Raw genomic sequence first — 20,405 nt, 5'->3', positions numbered from 1 at the left:
AACATAATCTGTATCCTCAAAATAGTATTTCCAAAATAGCGAGTGCAAACTTCTTTAAAAAAACTACTTTATCTGGCAAAACGATGGTAGCTGTTCACCTGTCTGAAGTAGGGCAAAGCTTCATACAGCAGCTGTTGGCCACTGTAAAATAAATTGCATGACTCTTTTCTAATTGTAGTTTCTTGATGAACAGGACAGTGTCTCTCATCCTTAAGTATATTACGGTGAGCTAAGTCCTGAGTCAAATAAACTGTTTAATCAAAGCCTCCTTAGAGCTGTGTGTTTTTTTAATAGGGCATCTACCCTTGCAAAAATTTATTTGGGAAACTCCTTTATACCTTTTCCTGGTCCATTTCTGTAGTTGGGATGGGAAGTAAGTGCTTATGATTTGGGAAAATATTTGCTAACAACTGTTCCAATGTTAGAAGAAAGCTCTGATCCAAACTTCTGCTCAAGCTGGGCTGAAATACAAGGGCCACTTGTTAAGACTTTAGGACTTAACTTCTTCAAAGTTGATAGTGTCCATGCATGTTTAGGATTTGAACTGCCCAAAAGCAATGCAAGTGTTGCTCTTGTAATATGATACAAAAATCATGATCTTTCTTTTCTCATGTACTACTATAGCATCACTTTTCAGCACTGGCTTTTTTTTTGGGGGGTGGAACTACCTAACATGTAGCTTGTAATGGAAATTCCTATCCTCCCCTTACCACCCCCTTGATGTGATGATTTGTCACCTCCCTCCTCCACCCAAGATGTTTTGAAGAAGCCAGTATTTTAAGGCAAACGGATAACTGCAGTAAATGTCACTATATTGCAGCATATCCTTCCTTTTATGCCAGCCAAGCTGTGCTGGCAGGAAGCAATGTTAAGGTCTTAGGAAGAAAATCCTTGTTGCTGTAGCACATCTAATTTTGTCCCAGGTTTGAAATTGATTCCTATGAAAAGGGATTCTGTGCTGTCAAGTGAGAAGTGGTGGTGAAACGTAGAAATGAGTGCATCTTTCCTACTGCTTTTTTAAGCATAAGGAAGTGATGGAGCCACTCCTGAACTTGACTGTGAGCATTGGCATGTTTTGTTTATCTTGAACGCTTTCTTCATGCAGCTGACATTTACTGAGCAATTGAACTTCTGGAGACCCGTATTCCCCTGGAGACTTGTTGCTTGAATTCTTACCTGACACTAACATATTGCTCCTCCCTGTGTTTTCTTACTGTTTTACAACCGATTTCCAACTCCTCCCTCTTGTATCACCTCAAAAATATCAGGAAGTTATCTTGTATTTCAACAAGAACTTTTCTTTCTTTTTAGTTCATTTAAGTGGAAGTAACTGAAACAGCTAACAAGGGTCTGTCTCAATGACTTTTTGTTTTTCTTTCAGAATAATATCCTAGTGAGTTGTTCCTGCACAAAAGTCAGTATGAACTTGAATTGTTGCTTATTTGTTCATGTTATTTTGTAGAGAAAATAGCACATTTTTTATTATTACAAAAAAAAAACAAAACACAACAGGTGATTAAATATTGACTGTTTTTTATATCACCCAGGGAGCTCTCAGCATGAATTAGACTCTTATTGTGTCAGCTCTACTCAAACACAGAATAGACCAGGAGCTTCTCCCATAAGACTTCATCATTCTTGTGTCCTCCAGCAAGTGGACTTGCTTTCTTTTACACAGCATATATGAGAATAACATTGCCTGAAAATCCACCCTCAAACTCTTTTTAAAAAGGGGAAAAACACACCCACCCACCCACCCACCAACCAAGTAACAGCAACAAAAAACATGGAAGGGGAGAGTTGCAATGTTTGCCCTTCTCGTTCTGTATTTGTGAAGCTTGTTTTGGAATCTTTGGTTATTTGAGCAACTGTCCAGCAGGATACACTCCTCTCTTTCTGAGGAAAGGAGCCCACTGTTGTTGGGAAGGGCAGGCAGAGGAAGTGGCTGGGCTGGTAGCCCCCATGCTGTTCTCTGCCATTGGAAGTTCCTTCATCCTCACGCAGTTCCCAGTGGCTGCCGTGAGGGAGTATGGTGTGAGCACCTGTGACAGCCCTGCTCCTCCATGGCCCCTTGGAGGAAGCGATTAACTTCCATCTAGGCTGCGCTGCGTCCAGGTACACAGTGCCTCTTTCTGTCCCTTGTGGCTGCAATCACACAAGCAGCATGCAACTGAAATTGTTGAATGCCAAACATTTTTCCTTTCCCTCTTTCATGTGAAGAAAGCCAATTCATTCATGTGCAGATCTCCACATGGTGGAAGCGTTGTGTGAAGTAAACTGCTGCCTGCAGGTCCACCTAATGGTGAGCTCGGCCTTTAGTTCTGCCAGTATCCATGCGATGTGCCCTGTCCTGGCCTCTCGCTTTCCCTAACTCTAAAATGGGGGCAAACACCAGGACTTTTGGTGTTCGGAAGTGCTTTACTGCATGGCAATGCTGCAGTGTGGTCTCCGCTTCCCTTCTCCCCATCCGTTGTTTATGCTGCGTCTGAGATGAGTATCTTTTGTTTTTCCTGTAGATAATAATAACTGCCTGTCTCAACCAATACAGGGTCAGGTTCTTCTTTCAGGAAGAATGTGGGAAGAAAAAAATGAATGTGGGTTTTGTAAAGTATGCGTTACAGTAGTGGTTTGAGGGCAGGGAAGCGTTGGTCTGCACTCTAGGTGGGAATGTAAAATGGCTGCCGAGCTGTGGTGTTCACAGAGGACATCTCTTTACCTCAGCTGTGTCTTGCTCATGGGCCACCCAGCAAGATCTCGATGTCAGCTTTTTCCTATCATGAAAAGACAGTGATGCTACTTAATGGCAGAAAGCCATTATCGTGTTGCTGATAAGCTGTGCCAAATAACAGAAGTGTAGGAGTTGCCATATGGGTTGATAGGTTTCCATTACTGATCTGATCAGTCTTTGACCTTCTGTCACATTTCTTTTCAAAATAAGTGTTGTTGCTTCCTTATGCCTGTTTGTATTTTTGTGTCTCTGTCAATATGGAAAATAGATCTGCTTGCTCTGATAAAGGTAGCAGCCTGGATTCAGTTTGGGGTCTAGAAGTGAGATGTCTGGTTGGCCAAAGCTGATGAGGCAAATGTTTTCTTTTTGACACAGTGTTTATGGGAATGATAAAATGTCAGTCTATTGCTCTGGATATTATTGGATATTTGTAGGAAAGCAGGTGGGTGGATTTACAGACCAACACCCGTAATGAATTTTCAGTCTGCAGAACTGCCAATGTTAACTGGGCTGTGAGATGGGACAGAGCCCTCTTGCGTTATCCCCCAGCTCTATGCTGAAACATGGCTGCTGCAAGGTAACGGGAAAGCGTGTGCAGAGGGGAAACTCCCCACAGGGGACTCTTGTATTTCTGTATTAATTCCACTGCTGCAGGGGGACACACAGCTCGTTCTTTTTTTCTTTTCCCTCTCAGTCATTTATTCATTCACTCACTAGCTTTAGGTAAATCAATCGTGTAGGTCTGATTTTTGTCAGTACAGGCTATATAATTAGACTCTTTGCTGTTTATATGATTCCTATCTGACATGAGTTTTCGTTATCTCATGGCTTTGCCGTACTGCCTACTTCCGTGGCTATGAAGAAATGTTGGCTCCATTTTGCCCCAACCTGACTGTGTGACATTTTGGAAGCAAGATCAGAATTTCCTGGAGCCTCCTTTATCTCTTGTTGTTCCATCTCATGGAGAGTTCATCTTCTTTTACATTTGTATATACTTTGGCTGTCTTACCCCATGAAATGTGCTGGCATTTAGCTGTAACTCGCAGTTACTCAGATGATTTATTTCCTCCTTGCCTTCAGAGTTTAGTCTTGCTTTAAATGGGACTTAGTTGGATGGCAGCCTCTCGCACTGCACCTCCCCTCCAAAGCACAGATTGCCAGACCTTGTACTAACCCAAAATATGATTGTGGAGCAAAGTGGATGGGTTGTCACTTACTTAGTACTACTTTCTGCTTTTTGATACGGTTGTGTTCATTGATCTTGTGTTTTCAGCTGTTTTCTCTGATACCTGCTAGCAAAAACCTCCAAGATATCTTTTGCAGTTCCTCTCACTGCACTGGAGGAAGCCCTGTTCTGAGCTGATAGATGCAATTTTTTTAACTTGCCGACAACGTGTTAGGGAGAAACTTTGGGCTGGCACAGCAAGAATTGTTTGTCACAGCAAGTGTAAATGACAGCAGGAATTTTCTATTGACAAAGTGTCAAAATCAAGGCATTCGTGTTGCTGTCTTCTGCGAGGGACACCCACACAAACAGAAGAATCCTGACTGTGTTGAAATGCAATGACATTGCTGATGATTTTGAGGTGTAGTTTAAGAGCCAGAGTATCTTTTCTTATAACATATTCATGAAGCATAGAAATGTTGTGCTTATAGGCTGAGGTTTACCCTGCTGTTTCTTCAAATGCTGCATTTCTTGCTATATATTTGGAAGAGATTGTCTCCTGTTCTCTGAAGAATGCATGAGAGTTAAGTGCTCTATGTGCCCTCATGCTTTTCCCTTCACATTACATTATTTTTGCATTAAATATTTGCATATTTATTTGCAAAAATATGTGCATATTTTTAACATTACATTATTATTTTCATTATTATTTTTTAACTGTCCAAGAGACTTTGCAGATATTTTGCAATGCCAAAGTAAGTAGGCACCAACCATATAAAATCAACAGAAAGTGTTCTTCATCAGTGCAACTTGGAGATGTGTTAATCCTTGTGACTTGTGAAGTCGAGGCCTGTTGTTTTCCAGACTGTCTGTGTAGGTTTCTGTTTTGGTCCTGACTTTAGAAACATGCTTGCCTGAGTTAGGTTTTGTGCTTTGACTGAAAGGTTATCCGATGCAAGGGATGCTCTTGTCGGCTGGATTGTAACAGATACCACCTGCCTTTGGTAATATGCTGTTACCTGTTCTTGTTTCATTCTGGTGTCATCTGAGACATTGTGATCATGTGCTTGAAACTGGGGGGAAACCAACCTCTTGGGATCCTTCTTTTAGAGATAATAAGGAAAAGGTGTGGGAGACTTTGCTGTTTTAAGATGCGGATACTGTTGCCTAGATGTTGACTATGCCTTTAAGAAAAAAGCTAAGTATTTCTGGCTGGTGCCTATCTGAAATCGTGTTTATCCTACAGTGTTTATTAAACCTGAGTTAATTTTCCTCCTAGATCTATGTCTCCAGGAGCTGTGCCAGCGGCGCTCTGTGATGACTGGCAGTCTCCATTGGTGCGGGCCGCAGGCCAGTTTCCCCTTGCTGCGTCGTCGGTGGGCCAGGGCTTCACAGGCCAGCAGTGCCCCAGCAATCCTAGAGATATGCTTCTATTTAAAAATAATAATTATTAAGCTTTAGTGACTCTCCCTCTCTCTCCTTCTCCCTCCCGTCTGTTACTTTGAAGGGCTCGTGAAATCAAGTAATAAGCATCACCCTGTCCCATGCTCCCAGCAGTCTGCAAGATGACTGTGGATTGCTCGTTCTTTTCAGTCCTGTGATATTTTTGTCAGGACTGTGCTGGCCGAGGTGAGTGGTGTGACTCAGGCGGCTCTGTCGGCGCTGGCTTTCGCAGGCTGTTCCTCACAGCCACTGCTGCCAGTCTGTGCTTCTTGTCGCCCTGCTGTGGGGACAGGGCCTGCTCCTGGTTCACACCAGGAAGCTTGCTTGGCGTGGGTATTCACAAATCTAGTTTGCAGAGAAACTTCTGTACCTGATGCAGTCCTTGGCGAGTCTGGGAGAAGTTTTGTCTGTTTGAGCTGCCCTCAGACATGGGTTACCAGGATGAGACCCAAGGGGATGTTGGCCTGACGTACCCAGCACCTGTCAGGAGCAGGAAGGTGCTCAGTAAGTGCGTGTGTCTGACAGACATGGAGATGTCTGCACTGATGTAGTTTTTCTGTTGCACGTCTTCAGTATCAGTGTCATTGCTAGGCACAGCCTCTCTGGCTCAGTAATCCCAAGGGGACCTGCGGCCCTGAAAAGCACTGAAATAAAACATGAAAGACTTGAGGACCTGGCAAGTAGGAGAGTTGCTATCAGCCCAATAGTAAATCACTGGTCTGGGCTACGAAGCCATGAGTTGTTGAGTAGAAATGCTATGTTCCTGGAGAGATAAAAGTGAAGGTTTTTCCAATAGATAAGCACAGCTGGGCCAAGACCATTTCTTTGGGATGGGGCAAACATAGGCAATACATGCATCCACGTATGCATATCGACATCTGAATTATATTTCCATAACATCCTGCTTATACTAGCAGTGTTTGTTAACATGTCAGTGCCAGCCCAAGGGATGTGGATTTTGTTCCTTTTTTTTTTTTTTTTTGGCTTCCTAGTATAGACAGAGTTGTACTAGTTGTACCGAATTACACCAGATTTAGTGCTGCTGTATTTTAGTTTGTTCAGTGAACTGCATAGACTAAAATTAAAAATAAAACCCCACAAATAACACAGAAACTTTGAAAACCCAGTCTCCACTAGGAGGTTTTTGTTAGGCAGACACATCAGCAAAACCAAAAGTGGAATGTCATCTTCCTTCTCTCTCAGCTGGCTGGTACGTACATATATGAGATTATTGTCTTAAGCATCTTACAAAGTTTTAATGTTCAGCAGAGCATTACTCTGAGAAAATAAGAACCGTCTTTTCTGTAGAAAAAAATCATCTTGTTCTATGACTCTCTTCTCGCTGCCTTACTTACTTGTTTCATATTGTAACAATCTGATTAAATGATCTTACCACCTTAAAAGAATTGCACTAATACATGGCATAATTGTGATTTCTTGAAAATGGGATGGATTCTTTGGGAACCATGCCAGGTCTTGGGCTATAACATCACCTAAGCATAAGGTACTTGCTTCTAGTCAAGGGACATGATTTGCATTAGTCCCAGGCAAGCAGAAACAGCACTTTATCTGTTTTTCATTGACCACATTATGCTTTTCTAAGGAATTACGCTTCGTTTTGGGCTGAATTTTCTATGGAGTGACTTTCTTTTTGCTGGTATGGACGCTGATCCAGATCAGTGGGTAAGCCTGATGTGGCAGGCTTGTCTGTCATTGATACAGGCTGGATGCAAGCTGCTGTTTTGGAAGGAAAAAGCTCAGTGTCTTGTTACGTGTCTCTTGTACCTTCCCAGTTACTTTGTGAAAATGAATAGGAAAATTCATTTTAGGTGGTTGATTTTGTCCAGAATCCATGCCTACATGGAGGAGGAGACATCAGCTGATACTCAGGTTTGTCTCTGACTTGGCTCTTCCTTTCATTGTCTTCCATGCAATATACATGCTAGGTATTTTCCCCTTTGGGATTAAGCTTCAAAGCCTGTTGAAACTGAACTTTAGTGGACTTGTGGCTTTTACTTTCCTGAGATGAAGCACATCATCACGTCACTTGCAGGTACTGCTGCTATGTGGTCTTACAGGCTGCTTGTTTTTTCTTTTATTTGTACCTCTCTTCCCCCAGCCTTTTCCCTTGAACCTTTTTGGTTCTCCCTCAAGAAAATAGAGGGAATTGCTGATGTTGAACAAAATAGGATAATCACAGGAAGAGCAACGTTGTCCCAAAACACAGACAGCTCTGGGCTAGACCAACAATCATCCTTCAGGCTTTCTTTCCTTGGTGTACTTGAGGAAATCTTTACAAGAAATCTGTATATCGTTTCCATGCATATATGGCAATTATTTATTTTTTAGAGCAATCAAAGTAGCGTTTGTTATGAAAGCAGAGGTCTTAAACCTGCTTTCTCTTGGACCCCAGTCCTTGAACATATTTCAGTTTCCTGGCAGAAGTGTGTTTCCACTTTTGTGAAGCTAAGCTCTGAATGCAAAGTCAAATCACTTCATCTTTGTACTGATTTTCAAAGCATTAGCAGCACTCCAGCGTGGGGCTCAGCAAGCACTCTGTGCTCTTCAGTTGTTCTCAAACACTAATTTTAACTGGCTTCAATCCTTGCGAGAGAGGATTTTCTAAGTTTATTTATGTTTTGCCCTGTATCAGGGCTCTGATGGACAAGCTCTGGCAGATTTGCTTACAGCGCAAGGAATTCCTCGCTCTCTGCTGAATGTTTTCAGGGCTGTTGTAGTCACTCTGAACATTTTTCTGGTGTTTTTTGCCCCAAGATCATTGACAGCAGATGTGGCACATACCTTGTCCTGGCCCCTCTCCTAGCAGAGGGGTGCAGGGTAGGTGCCTGGGGACACCGGAGGCTGTCACAGCTCACTCGCAGCCCAGGCTTGCCAGAGCCCCAGGACAAAGTGTGTTTTTTGAACTGGAAAACAAAATACCAATACACAGTGGTGGTTCAGATCTCCAGAGCAGAGGCAGTGAATAGGCAGTGCCTAAGTTGGAGGTTTTAGTCTTTTTGTTGTTGTTGTTGTTGTTGTTGTTGTTTGTTTGTTTTTTTAATTAATGGAAGTTAAGGTGACTTGACATCCAGAGCAGCCTCAGTAGTGTGTGTGACTGTCACCTGAAGTTTCCCAAATTTGGACAGTGCTCAATGCACTCCCTGGATGGGAGGATGTTGATGGATGAGAAAAACTTTGCAGGGTTTCCTAAAAAGGAGGCTTGTCTAAAAAATCTGGTAAATGTTACATATTTTCAGACAATTTATGTGGCTGCATCAAGTTTAAATGTCAAAAGATTGACAGTGAACTAAAAAAAAAAAAGCTGAAAAAACCAGCAGTAATTCATGCTTTATGAACCAAGCCAGCTACCTCCTGCCTAGTTTAGAAGGAGACTTCCTCTGTAGATAGGGTTTGATGAACAGCATGTCTTTACATGATTCAGAAAAAAAAGCAGTTAGAAGTTCAGTCTGCTCACAGTAAGCAAGGACACTAACAGAAGACTGATGGTGCCCATTAAAAATGAATAATTTCTGCAGGAAAAAGTGGCCTCACCGGAGACTACAGCAAAGAAAAAGAGGTGTGGGAAACAGGGACTGCAAATTCTACACAACTGGGGGAGAGAATGTGTATAACATGGAGCCAGAGCCAGGAAGAAGTACTCTGGAAAGGAAATGCATAATCCTTTATGCAGCAGGTTCTGGAGTAAGTCTGTCTGTTTTCTAGTGGAAACTGAACTGTAACTGAAATGTTTTGTCCATGGCAAGTTTTATTGTGGATACTCATGCAGAAACACAGAAGAAGTGATTCATTGTGGGCACAGACCAAGTGAAGGACGGATAACGATGACAGTAGCATCAACGCTTAGCCCTTGCACAGCATGCAGATGTTGTCAAAAGCGAACATGAGCCCTTCCTCCTGCTCTCGTGAAAGAGGAGGGTTTGGGTGCTGAGGAATTTGTCAGGACACATGGGTTGTTACTGGAATAACCAAGCCAGGACTTGCAGTGGCTAACCTGCTGCTGGAGCGATGGACCTGGTGAAGGCTCTGGTACCACGGGGACATGGACTGCTTGCCCTCGCTTCCTAACCACGCGCCAGCTGGAGAAATCTGGGCTGCGTTTTTCACTCTGGCGTTCTTGTCACCAGTATTGTGTGGGTGAAATCGGGAAACATTGACCTTAGAAACTTATATTGTGCTTTCATTGCATCCTATTGAAGAATGGGTCTCTGATAGTCTCTAAAAGACCTTATGGTTTTGTATTCTGGCTGTGAATTTTTACCACTACTTAGCTCACTTTCTCCTTGAGGGCTTATTAGTAGCTTCTTCATTCAGTGGCATCATTGGCCCTTTTAATCAACTTTCTGGAATTCAACTTACAACATTATGTGTAAGGATGAGAATATTATTACTTCATTCTTTTCACTCTAGTAATTTTTATATTACAGTGAACACTCTGATTAAACATTTAGCTGGAAAAGGCCAAGATGAAAAGAAAATATAATTAAATATAGGAACTAAATATTGAACTCCTGACTTGAGGCTGAACTGATAAATGAAATTAAATTTACACGGGGGATGGGAGGGGGGAAGCGTTGTAAAATTCATCCAGGATTACATTTTAATGCTTTGTTCAACTAGATCTGCAAAGCAAACTGCATGTATCAACTACAGGAACCAATAATTTCTTGAGGTCTTACTTACAGAACCGACTTCCGTGTTGCCTTAATTATGGTTCTTCAAAGAGGTTAATTAACCTTTCTTTTCCTGCAAAGGGACATTATCCCTATGTTCGAGAAAGCTACCTGACCGGGCACGGCTGTCAAGGCCCTGCTAAGCAGAACCTGGTGCTTCATTGCTGCAGCCTGGCACACTGCTGTGCACCTGTGGAAAGCAACTGGGCATTAAACATCTGGGGAAATTAAAATAAATGCATATCTCTTGCCTTCTGCCTTGCGCTTTGCATGAATTGCTGCTCCTCTTCTCTAACTACAGCAGACCCTGTGAGGTGTGTGTGGTGTCGGGATTGCAGGCTTCTGTGCTCAGGTTTGGTTTCTGGATTGGTCCCATGGGTGGAAGGGGTGGGGAAGATGATTTTTTTCCCCTAGTGGTGCATAAATTATTCTGCCTTCTGTGAGATTGGGGATGTTGGCTGGATGTTTGGTGTGACACAGGACAGCAATGTGCTAGAAACTGAACAATTACTAACCCAGTTCCTTTCCATGGGGCTAATTAACAACTGTGTATTTTTCATATAACAGCTGGGAGTGAGGATGAACAGTCTTGGCAGAGAGTAAGCACTAGAAGGATTTTGAAATTCGGCTTTTGGAATCAGTGGTGGCTATGCAGATGTTAATCCCAACGCAGTGATGCCATGCGGACTTGTGATTGCCCTGTTCTCTGTTTACATAAATTCCTTTTTTGGGTGGCGCTGAGAGTAAAGAGGAAAGCACAGACCATTTTTTTCTAGCTTCTTGTAATTCCATTTGCTCTGATGCCTGGGAGTTCGTTTACAGATCTTATCACCAATTCTTCCATAAATGCCAATTTACTCAGAAATTTAATAATACTGTCACTCAACAAGAACCACTTGAGAAGTATTTTAAGTGCTTTGCAAATGTTGAAAGCGCAAAACGTGAAAACGCTTGAAAGGAGAATTGGTCCTAAAACAACTTTCTGTGGTGTTGCTCTGTGCTGATTTCTTAGCCTGGGAAGCTGGGATGCACCCTTAGAAAGTGCTTTGAGATTGCTGGGTGGAAAAACATGATTGTCTCCAAGTGCAAAGTGTGGTGGCTGTGAGCCCCTTGGACTAGTTATACAGCAGGTATTCAAACCTAGTCACTAGTGCTGGCCATTAGCTCTGTAACTGGATGAATGAAACCAGTCTTGGGTCATTTTTGACACTGTTGCTTTTTTTTTTTTCCCCTCCCATCATGCAAACAGACTTCTTGTTAGCCTATTTATCTAGAGCATCTTAATTACACCTTGCATGTATAATAGTGTTTGAACAGTAATGTTTGAGAGAAATGATAAGGAGAAATGAATGTGAGAAGTGGTTTTCCAACTGTGAAAATAACATTTCTTATCACCTTCTTTTAAAAGTAGTACAAATTAGAGGCTCTGAAATAAACTTTTGGGCATAGATGTGCAAAGACATCTACTTCATGGCGCTCAGGCGTTACTTGAGGACTGTAATTCAGGATGTAATTCTTGACCTTTTAGAATTCTTAGCCATTTTAGTTCTGTGTTTGATTTTTGGCTAGTGCATTATACAGTGGTCTGAACTGGAGTGACCGTGCTTGGTACCATTGCTAGTTTTCATAAAGCTATCCTGTACAACTGTAAAAGTTTGCCTTTGCTATCAAGTGATGTGATCTTTAATATATACACTTCTTAATCTCCATTTCATTATGTTCTTTCTAAGTTTCCAGTCAAAGCTTGTGTATTGCACTCATGATAGGCAAACTGCTTTCATTTCAGAACTGCGTATTGTCAAGTAACTTTTCTTAAGCTGAGGATTGTGCATTCGTTGTGAATGCACAAAAATTGAGCTGTGGTTCCTGATAACAGCAAGAGGGCTGCTGGGCAGATTAACGCTGGTAATTAACAGGGCCATGTTAGCTAAGCAAGACAGATCTGAGTTTAGTCTGTATGCACAGTAAATCTCCCTTACGCTGTGCTTTTCATGGCTTGGCTTTTAGTGGTAGCCTTAAATCGCACTTTTCTGTTTTCGCCTTTTTTTAAATGTAATTCTTCATATGTCATTTAAAAAAATCAACTTGTTTTAGCAAGCAGTTAGTCTGTCTCTTATTTCTCATAACAATTCAGTGGTATCAGATACAAAGGACGAATCTTTTTTCAGTTGACATTGCCATGCAGAGGTGAGTCCCTGTCACTGCCAGTGTAGCCAGGAGGGAAGCTGCAGAGAGCGATGAGCAACCTGGTATTTTTAGGTAACTGGGGGCTTCATCTTCACTCTCATGTTTGGAGCAGATGAGGGAGGGCACAGCATTTTTAACTCTTTGCTCCCCAGTATTTGTCTTCTTTTTTGTTAGCAATCACAATTCTTCCCTGCAAAATCACAGCTCCCCAGGCCTCTTCCTCTCCCCTGCCTGTGTAACCCTCAGGAAGCTTTGTAGGAAGGATGGGTTGGACATCAGCTGGGGAGTGGGAAAGGGAAAGGAGCTGAACTTGGACAGTAAGAAGGGCTTAACTGGTCGTGTGGATGGAACAATGTAGGATTTGCACAGCAGAGACTGTGCTGGTTTGGGATGGAGCATAATTGCATAAATGCAGCCTGCGTTGAGCGTGGTGGAGGCTGATGGTGACATCCAGCTGTGACTGACTGCCCTCTTATCTCTGTCAAGCACTGCTCGGCAAACTCAGAGCTTGTAGTGGCCAAATTTTGCTCTTTCAATACATTAAGCTGAATGAAAGTCAGAGTCACATAGCCCTCCAGTGAAAAACTGCAAAAAGACTGGCACACTATTGGTTGTTACCTCCTACCAGAGCAAGCTGTGCTATGTGGTACTTCTGTTGCCTGAAACGGACTGGGCTGGCAGAGCTGGGTGCAGCTGTTTAGAAATGTGATTTGTTTTTTTCTTTCTTCACAGAAACCTGCCTAAAGTATTTCCTGAGGCTTTTCTCAGAATCTGTGTCAGAGCAGCAAGTTAGCTGACAGCTCTGTCAGGGAGAGTAAAAATTTAGCACGGTGACACTGTAGTGTCTTCATAAGACTGTCTACATTAGGAATGTCTTGTTCTTGGTTTGTGGAAATCTGTTAAAATATTTGATATGATGCGGAGGGGATTTTTTTTGCCTTTTTATTCTTCTCTGTAGAGACAGAAATAAAATTTAAATAAGAAATACTTAAAATGCCTCTAGGACCCAAACAGCTTTGGAGAACAGGAATTTGAGTTAGAGTTCATCAGAAATATGCAGTCTCTCCTCCATGGTCTACATGCTGCTTTGGCACAGAAAGGGACAACAGGTTTCCTGTATTTCACTCTGCTGCTTACGGTTGTATGGATTTGACCTACATTTTACAGGATGTCCAGCTTAGGAGCTAGAGGTCTGAATTAGGTCATAAAGGAGACCACCAAAAATCCAGGTTGCCTTCCTCAGAACATGTGGCAGAATGGCTTCCTCCAGCTGAGGTCTGGAGCCACAGGACCAGTGTGGTGCTGGGTTCAGTCCAGTCGGATGTGAGGTGCAGGCCGCAGAGCTGGCAAGTCCCAGGTAGGAGATCAGCAAAGGGCAGGGTGCTGGGGGCTTGTCCCCACCAGGAACACTTTGCTGCTTTTTCCATCCCCTTCCTGTAGTTACTGCCTTGAGATTCTGTCTGTGTTAAAGCTGCATGAAAACAGCAGTACAGGCAATATAACGCTGCCCTCCTCCATCTCAATGAGATGGAGAAGGGTACCACACCTTCTTTTCTTTTTATTCTTTTCTTTCTTTTGCTAACATCACCATATTCCTGTGGCTTAAAGCTCTCTGTCTCAGCCAGCCACCATTTTAACTGAGTGCAGTGGGATTGAATTCCCCTTGGGCAAGTCCCATTTACAGTGTAGTTTCAGTTGGTTGATGAGACTTTGCAGATAGTGTAGAGAAACTCTCTTCATACCCATCATACTCCAGAGGAGAAGGGAATCTGGAGCCTACGTGAAGTAGCTGCAAGCAGAAGAGTCCTGTACTTCCCTGTGCAAAACTCAGCAAAAGCAGTTTGGCAGACTCCTGTGAACAGGCTACTTCCTTTTTGTGTTTGCTTTTTAAACATTTTTCATAAAATTATTTTTTATTTTTAATTCCTTACAGCAAAGGTGAATGTAGTTAGTAAGATGGCACAGCCTTTCCCACCACCCTGAAACCTTTCCCATCTCTCCAAAAGATCACATAACTTTGTATGTAGAGGGTAAGGATTTTAAAAGCATTGAGCTCTGGTCTCAGTCTCTTGGTGTAGTTTGGAAGTTTTTGTCATCAACTCTCATACATACTGGGATGATTTTGATGAGACTAATACTGGAATGTTGACAAAAGAAGTGGAGCAGAAACAGAGATTTGTTGTCTTTTGGGACTCAGGATATGGATTTGTGTCCCCCCTTTCCTCTATAAAACATCAGTGTTAAAAAAATATGTAATTCCTTTCCCCAAACCTTAAATTATTCCCTTCTGTAAGCATTCCCTTTGGCATCAGACTCAAGATGCACAATGGAACAAGGTGGAACAGCAAGTTTTTTGCACTTTTGAAGTGAAATGGTTCACAAAAAAGAAGTGAGAGGCTGAAGTGTTAAATTACAATAAAAGTCTGAATAAACTCTCTTTCAGCTTTAATAAGTTGCGGCCTCTCTAGCAAAATAAAAAATGGGTTTGGGATTATGAATGTCACCTGCATTTGAGGTTTGAAAAGGGTTTTGTAAAGGCTACTGGTTTTCTGTTTTTTGTTTGCTTGTTTTCTTCTTTTTCTTCTTTCTGGTTTGCCTGAGCACTTTGTTTCATAGAGAATTCGAAGTGCTCTGTGCCCTTTCCCTCTTGCCTTTGCTTGATGTGTTTCAGCAAGGAGCTGTGGCCGTGGCTGGATGCTTCCTTTGAGAAGAAGGAGAAGGAGCAAAATTTGTGTCCTGTTTCCTCAGCAGAGGAGAATGCGTACACTTAGGCTTCTGGCTGATGCTTCTTGTCCAAGAGTATTTTTTCTCAGATAAGGAGAGGTATTTAATGCACTGGATAGTGCTGGAGGGAGGTTCATATTGATTCTCTGAAGCGTGGCAGTAGTCTCAGAGGTATCTTGCAGCATTTCCAGAGGGTATGCAGGCAAAGGCATAACTTGTGAGACAGAATTTGGTAACTTGTTGAAAGAAAGAGTATAGGTGCTCTGTGCAGCTCTCAAGCTCAACTTTCAGTTTAATTTGTATCACTTTGGAGCTGCTAGATTTCTCACCATCAGAAGATCCCTGCTTGGCAGATCCTGAACTGGTTTCTGAACTGAAGCCAATTTTAAAACCTTTTAAAATTCCCATTTCACATCTTTGTTCTGACCACCTGAGGGTGCATTCATCAGCAATGCTGGATTTTATTTTTAATTCTTTTTCCTGTCAGCTTCAGTCTTTTGGTTGATCACGAGTACAAGGATATTATCAGGATATGCTGAATAAAGCTAATCCGTTCCAGATTCAAAATAGAGGTAAAACATCTGCTTTGGTGGTTGAGTGGAGCTCCATGCCAACTGTAGCACTCCTAATGCAAAGGAAGAAGTGAAATGTTGTTATGGACTGATTTGCGTGTTCATACATAGTTACTCTGCTATTAATGGAAATGACACTGTCATCGGTCTCAGTACTTAAACATTTTTAATTTGAACTTTGTACTGACTATGCAGAAGGCAAATGCAGGAGATGAAGATCCACAGAGGATTGTATTATTTAGTGAAAATGGTAACAACTGACTACAGTCTTCTTCACAAGCACTGACACTCCGAGAGAAGTCAGGAAACATAAGCATTCATGTTTAATTTCTTTAAAGTATATTTGACACCTGCTGCATAGGCAGAAGTTAGCTGAGAGACTTTTGGGGTGTTTCAGGAGTGCGTTTGTGCTGGGCAAGAGAGCAGATGGGTTCTCACACAGACGCCTCAGGGAGAGCTGCGTTGCAGGAGGGTTTGTGTGCGATGTGCAGAGCAAGAGGAAGTTGAACCTGAGCAAGATCTGCCTGTGATGTAATGGCAAAACCTGGCAAGTCAGATGTTTTGGACTTTGCTCAAGTCCCTAAAATGTCTTGTCCCTCCTTTGTCACCCTTCTGACCCTAGAGATTTGCTGTTGTCTGGGGCTGGGCTTGGACATTGGTGGGAGTGGGGCCCTGGAAGTGTTGCACATCAATGCCGTGCCAAGAGGAAGATGAGATTCAGGCACATGTGAGATCATGCCTGCAAAATACATCCGCCCTGAACAGAAACTCAGCGTGTGAACTCATGGGAAGAAAACCATAGCTGTAATTACCTACTGACATGTGAACCAAACGGGGTCTGAAGTTCTGCTGGAATCATGCCACGTGTTTGTGTGCTTCTCCCCGAGGACACTCGCCTCCCCCTTGAACTTTTTGAGGTACATGTATTTTTATTGATTTTGGCAGAAATTTCTGTAGCACCATGTGCCACACCATTTAAATAACTGTCCCTTTTATGGTGTAATATCCAGCTGAAATGCTAAATAGTGTGCGTTCCTCGCTTTTTATTGGAACTGCAGTCCCACTGTAGCTTATCATATTTGCATTAAGCTTTGCATTTATGTCAGTGTGGTGTGAACTTTGTCTGGGCTCTTTTGCTTTCATACGTTCAGTCTCTTGCCTACTGAAGCCTGCTAAAAAGGGTCCTTTTGACTTTCAGTCACCATTGGGTTAGATCTGTTTTTGAAATGGTCTTCTGCGGTTCACCCACAATAACTCTGATGAGTTGGTAACCAAAGTCCTCGTTTACACTGATTTTAATCGAGCAGGATGAAACCTCTTTGTGTGTCTTGGATGTGGAAAACAGGTGAGTGTTGTAGTATCAACTGTCTACATATTGCATTGAATTATCCCTTTAAAAATATCCCATAATCCCTTAAATTTTCTTCAGATTCCTTTTAATAAGTTCTCATCTTCCCTTTAAATTTTGTTCTGTGTATGCTGAATGTCTCCAGTTTGCTTGGATTTTCCTTGTAAGTCATGTTTTAGAGCTCTATTTTGGTCCTGAAGTTCCCTGAAAATGTGTTTCCCGAAACCAAGTGTCTCACTCCAGTTGAAGCCTAACAGCAGTACAGAGCTGCACAGAAGGCCTGTTTGGGGTTTTGCAAACTGCATCACTATTTTAAGGTCTCTTCCTCTTTCATAATCTTGTTCACTTGCATTCGGTTCGCAAGCTGCAGTTTCAACTTCTGTCTTACACCAAACTGCTGTGTAGCTGCTGTGGATTTATTGCTAAAAGGCAGGCTGTGTTCTCTTCCACAGCGAATAGTATCCTCTCCTCCCTCTGGCCCACTTGTTTGTGTAATTTCTTGAGGTGGTTGTAAATTCTGATCCTGCCTCCAATGTACTTGCAGTCACTTGTAGTTTAGAAATATCTGCAAATTTATTAAGGCTTTCTCTGTTTCATATTTGTCCTCTTCGTGTGTACGTTAATATAAAACAGACACGGCTAACCAGCGGAAGTCCTAATCTTTTTGAGTAAGATCTTACAGGCTCAGATGTCACTTTCCAGTGCTCTAAATCAGGATTAATTTCGTAAAAATGAAAGAGTTTATATTCGAGTGGATGATGAGTGTCAGGGCGGGCTGAAGCTTGTCAGACCAAGCAGTTAGTTACAGCAGGATGGGTGCCGGAGCATTTTCCTGTAGGCCGCACGGAGGCTGCCCTCGGTGCCCTGGAGGCGGGAGGCCATGAGGTAGTGCCCTCCCTGTGGTGGGGAGGCCTCTGCTCGCGTTTACCTCAGCGGGGAGGAGAGGGGTAAGTCGTGGTTTCATAACTAATAGGCTGAAAGGAGATAAGCTTGCAACGTTTCCGTTTCTTTTATTCCGTTCCTCTTTTTATTTTTTTGGTTGCTGTTGCTACTGATACAGTAGGGCAAAGGCAAGAAGTCAGCAGTCTCCAGAGGAGATGTATTAGTTTAGGAGGGCGGCTGCAGCCAGCATGAATCTGGTTGTCCTCCAGAGGATTTCCCCCTGCACTCAGAATTGGTTTTATTTTTTTTCTTAATCTTCTGGCATTCAGAACCTATGCAATTGGTCAAAAGAAAAAAAAAAAAAAAAAAGGAAATAATCCTGATGTGCTTGAAACATATTTGAATTGCAGCAGGAAATGAAGCTCTCAGTAGGGCTGATGTTTTGCAATTGAGCTTCTCCCCTCACTGCTTCATTTTTCAGTCTCCAGCAAGCAGCAGATCTGTCACCGGGGTTGCCACAGCTCGGCCCTGTGGCAGGTGGTTTTATTTCTCTCCACTTTCCTAACCTCACCTCCCGGGCTGGCCCCAGCCATGCTTCTGGCTGGGAGAAAGCAGGGGCTCTTCTGAAAGCTGCTGGCCTCCCAGTGGGGCACGCAGGCTTGGTGGTGTAATGTGGTACGGTGCTTCATGCCTGGCTAAAGCTGGTGTGCACCGACTGAGAGCTCGGCTGGAAGGGTGTCTTGTGAGGGTCCCCACTGCCTGTGCATGTGGATGGGCGGCCTAGATGGGATTGGAGATGAGCAGCGAGAGCCAGGTGGTTACTGGCTTCTTCAGGGACATTGGTGCTTCTTCCCTGCTCCTTCCTAGATGATAAATGGATTATAGAAAAAAAAAAGGGGGGGGGGAGGGGGGAAGAATAGTCATCATTGACACATATGTTTGACATGAGGTTACCCAATAGGCAATTTGTGTCAAGACAGAATCATCCCCAGGGCTTTGAAGAAATAAATTCAAGAGGACAAGAAAAATCTAGTATACCATTAGATCGATTATCCTCAGTCTTTGTAGATATTCCAACAAGTCTTATTAAGCTGTCTGCATCAGACTTCTCTCTGCTAAAATGGGTAACGAATGCTGGTGAATGTAATGAATATTAAGCTGCTATATTTATTTTTGTGTCCTTGAAAAAATGTTTTCTTATTTTCACTAGTCTGCAGCATGCTGAGTCTTTGTCTCCACTTGATTAATGTAACTTCAAGACAGCATTTATTAAATAATTTTCTGATATGATCTGCAGGCCCTTAAAAACAAACAAACAAACAAAAAAGAAACCACACCACCAAAAATAGAGAAAAAAACAAACAAATTCAAATTGAGACCAGTGGACAATCTCCAGTAATGAGAATGAAAGAAAGGCCATTAAGTGAGCTGAATTAAAGTGGCTTAGCTCTCTTCCTTTTTAGAAGTGATCTAAATTTAACATGCCGTGAGTTATTTTGATGCCTTAACTGTTAAGTTTAACAAAACATAGGACACTTGCAGCATATTCTGCGTGCAGAAGAATTTCAGGATTCCAGGAACGGCAGGATGTAACCTTTGTTTCACCTGGAAACATAAGCAATTCTGGGGGCAGCTGATAGGCTTCGTAATGAAAAATGGGAGGCAGCCAAGATCTAGAGCCAAGCTAGCCGCCAGAAATAGGTCTGCAGAGAGGCTTGTTTTGCACTGTCCAGACTGGCATATCGAGGACTGTGTGAACAGAAATACTGGGCTCGGTGCTGCAGTACACATGCAGAATTAGTCTTGACTCTTTTCCTTTTTCAGTATTGTGAAAGCTTGACTGAATAAATGTGTTGAAGTTTCAGCTGTCTCAATATGTGGTAGTGTTTTTCCCCATTTTGCTTGTGGTTTCTTTCCTTCTTGCTTGTTTGAAGTGCTTTCTGGACAGTGTGTGTTTGCATTGGAAGGTGTTCAAGTGTGCATCATCCTAAAATCTCCAGCTCCCCTGCTCTAGGGGCACAGACATGGGGCAAGTAGAGAGGCAAAGGTTTAAATGGCTTGGAGAAGGTGCTTAGAGGAGGGGAGAGGGCCAGGCAAAGAGAGGACCAAAATGAAGGGTGCAGGGATTGCAAGGAGGCAGGGGTGTGAAGGGTTTTGTTCGTGCTGCTTCACAGGCAGCGTGCTCATGGGAAAGCGAACTGAAGTTTCCTCTGGTTTGCATGTCACTTACTAAATGATTAATTGAGGTCATGTTTAATTATAGAATCAGATCTGTCACCGTCTCTGTCTGGCTGGAGACGCCGAGCTGTTTGTGGGGGGTGCGTAGGAGAGTGCCTGGGTCTGGCTGGCCGGCGGCACAGCACCAAAAGCTGTGGGAGCACAGCCGCATTGCCAGATCCTGGCCCCATACAGGACGTGGTGTGGTGCAGGATGGGGCTCTGCTCTAAGCACTTCGGGTTGCCCTTTTGCGAAGCAAATGCCTTAGTGGAGGGTGTGTTTCAGCTTGTCATCTGATAGTCTGGTTTCAAGCATCTTTGCTGCAACTACTTCATCCGCCTTTTTTCTTTCCTCCTTCCCTTAATGATGTACAATATCTATAATGAGAGAGAACTTGTAGTTTTGGAAAAAACACTTGTGTGGATAAAGCTAAAGACTGTTTTTTCTG

At 42.8% G+C, this 20,405-nt stretch overlaps 1 protein-coding gene across 15 annotated transcripts in view; it reads left to right on the top strand.

Moving 5' to 3' along the window:
* The window catches only part of ANKRD44 (ankyrin repeat domain 44), a 151,828-nt gene that overhangs the window by 46,182 nt on the left and 85,241 nt on the right, over nt 1-20,405 (top strand). The window contains exon 1 of one of the 15 annotated variants that reach the window (XM_083843008.1): nt 1,795-16,427. The exons of 13 other annotated variants lie outside the window; for them this stretch is intronic. In XM_083843008.1, the coding sequence (XP_083699134.1) occupies nt 16,368-16,427 (60 nt within the window). In that variant the 5' untranslated portion in view covers nt 1,795-16,367. Of the gene's footprint in view, nt 1-1,794; nt 16,428-16,533; nt 16,856-20,405 lie in introns of those variants that run through there. One more of the 15 variants, XM_083842998.1, reaches the window with a different exon arrangement.

Source organism: Anser anser, assembly GCF_964211835.1.
Source record: "Anser anser genome assembly, chromosome: 6".
Lineage (NCBI taxonomy): Eukaryota > Metazoa > Chordata > Aves > Anseriformes > Anatidae > Anser > Anser anser.
The sequence above is the reverse complement of the archived record's forward strand: the minus strand, read 5'-3'. Positions and strand labels throughout refer to the sequence as shown.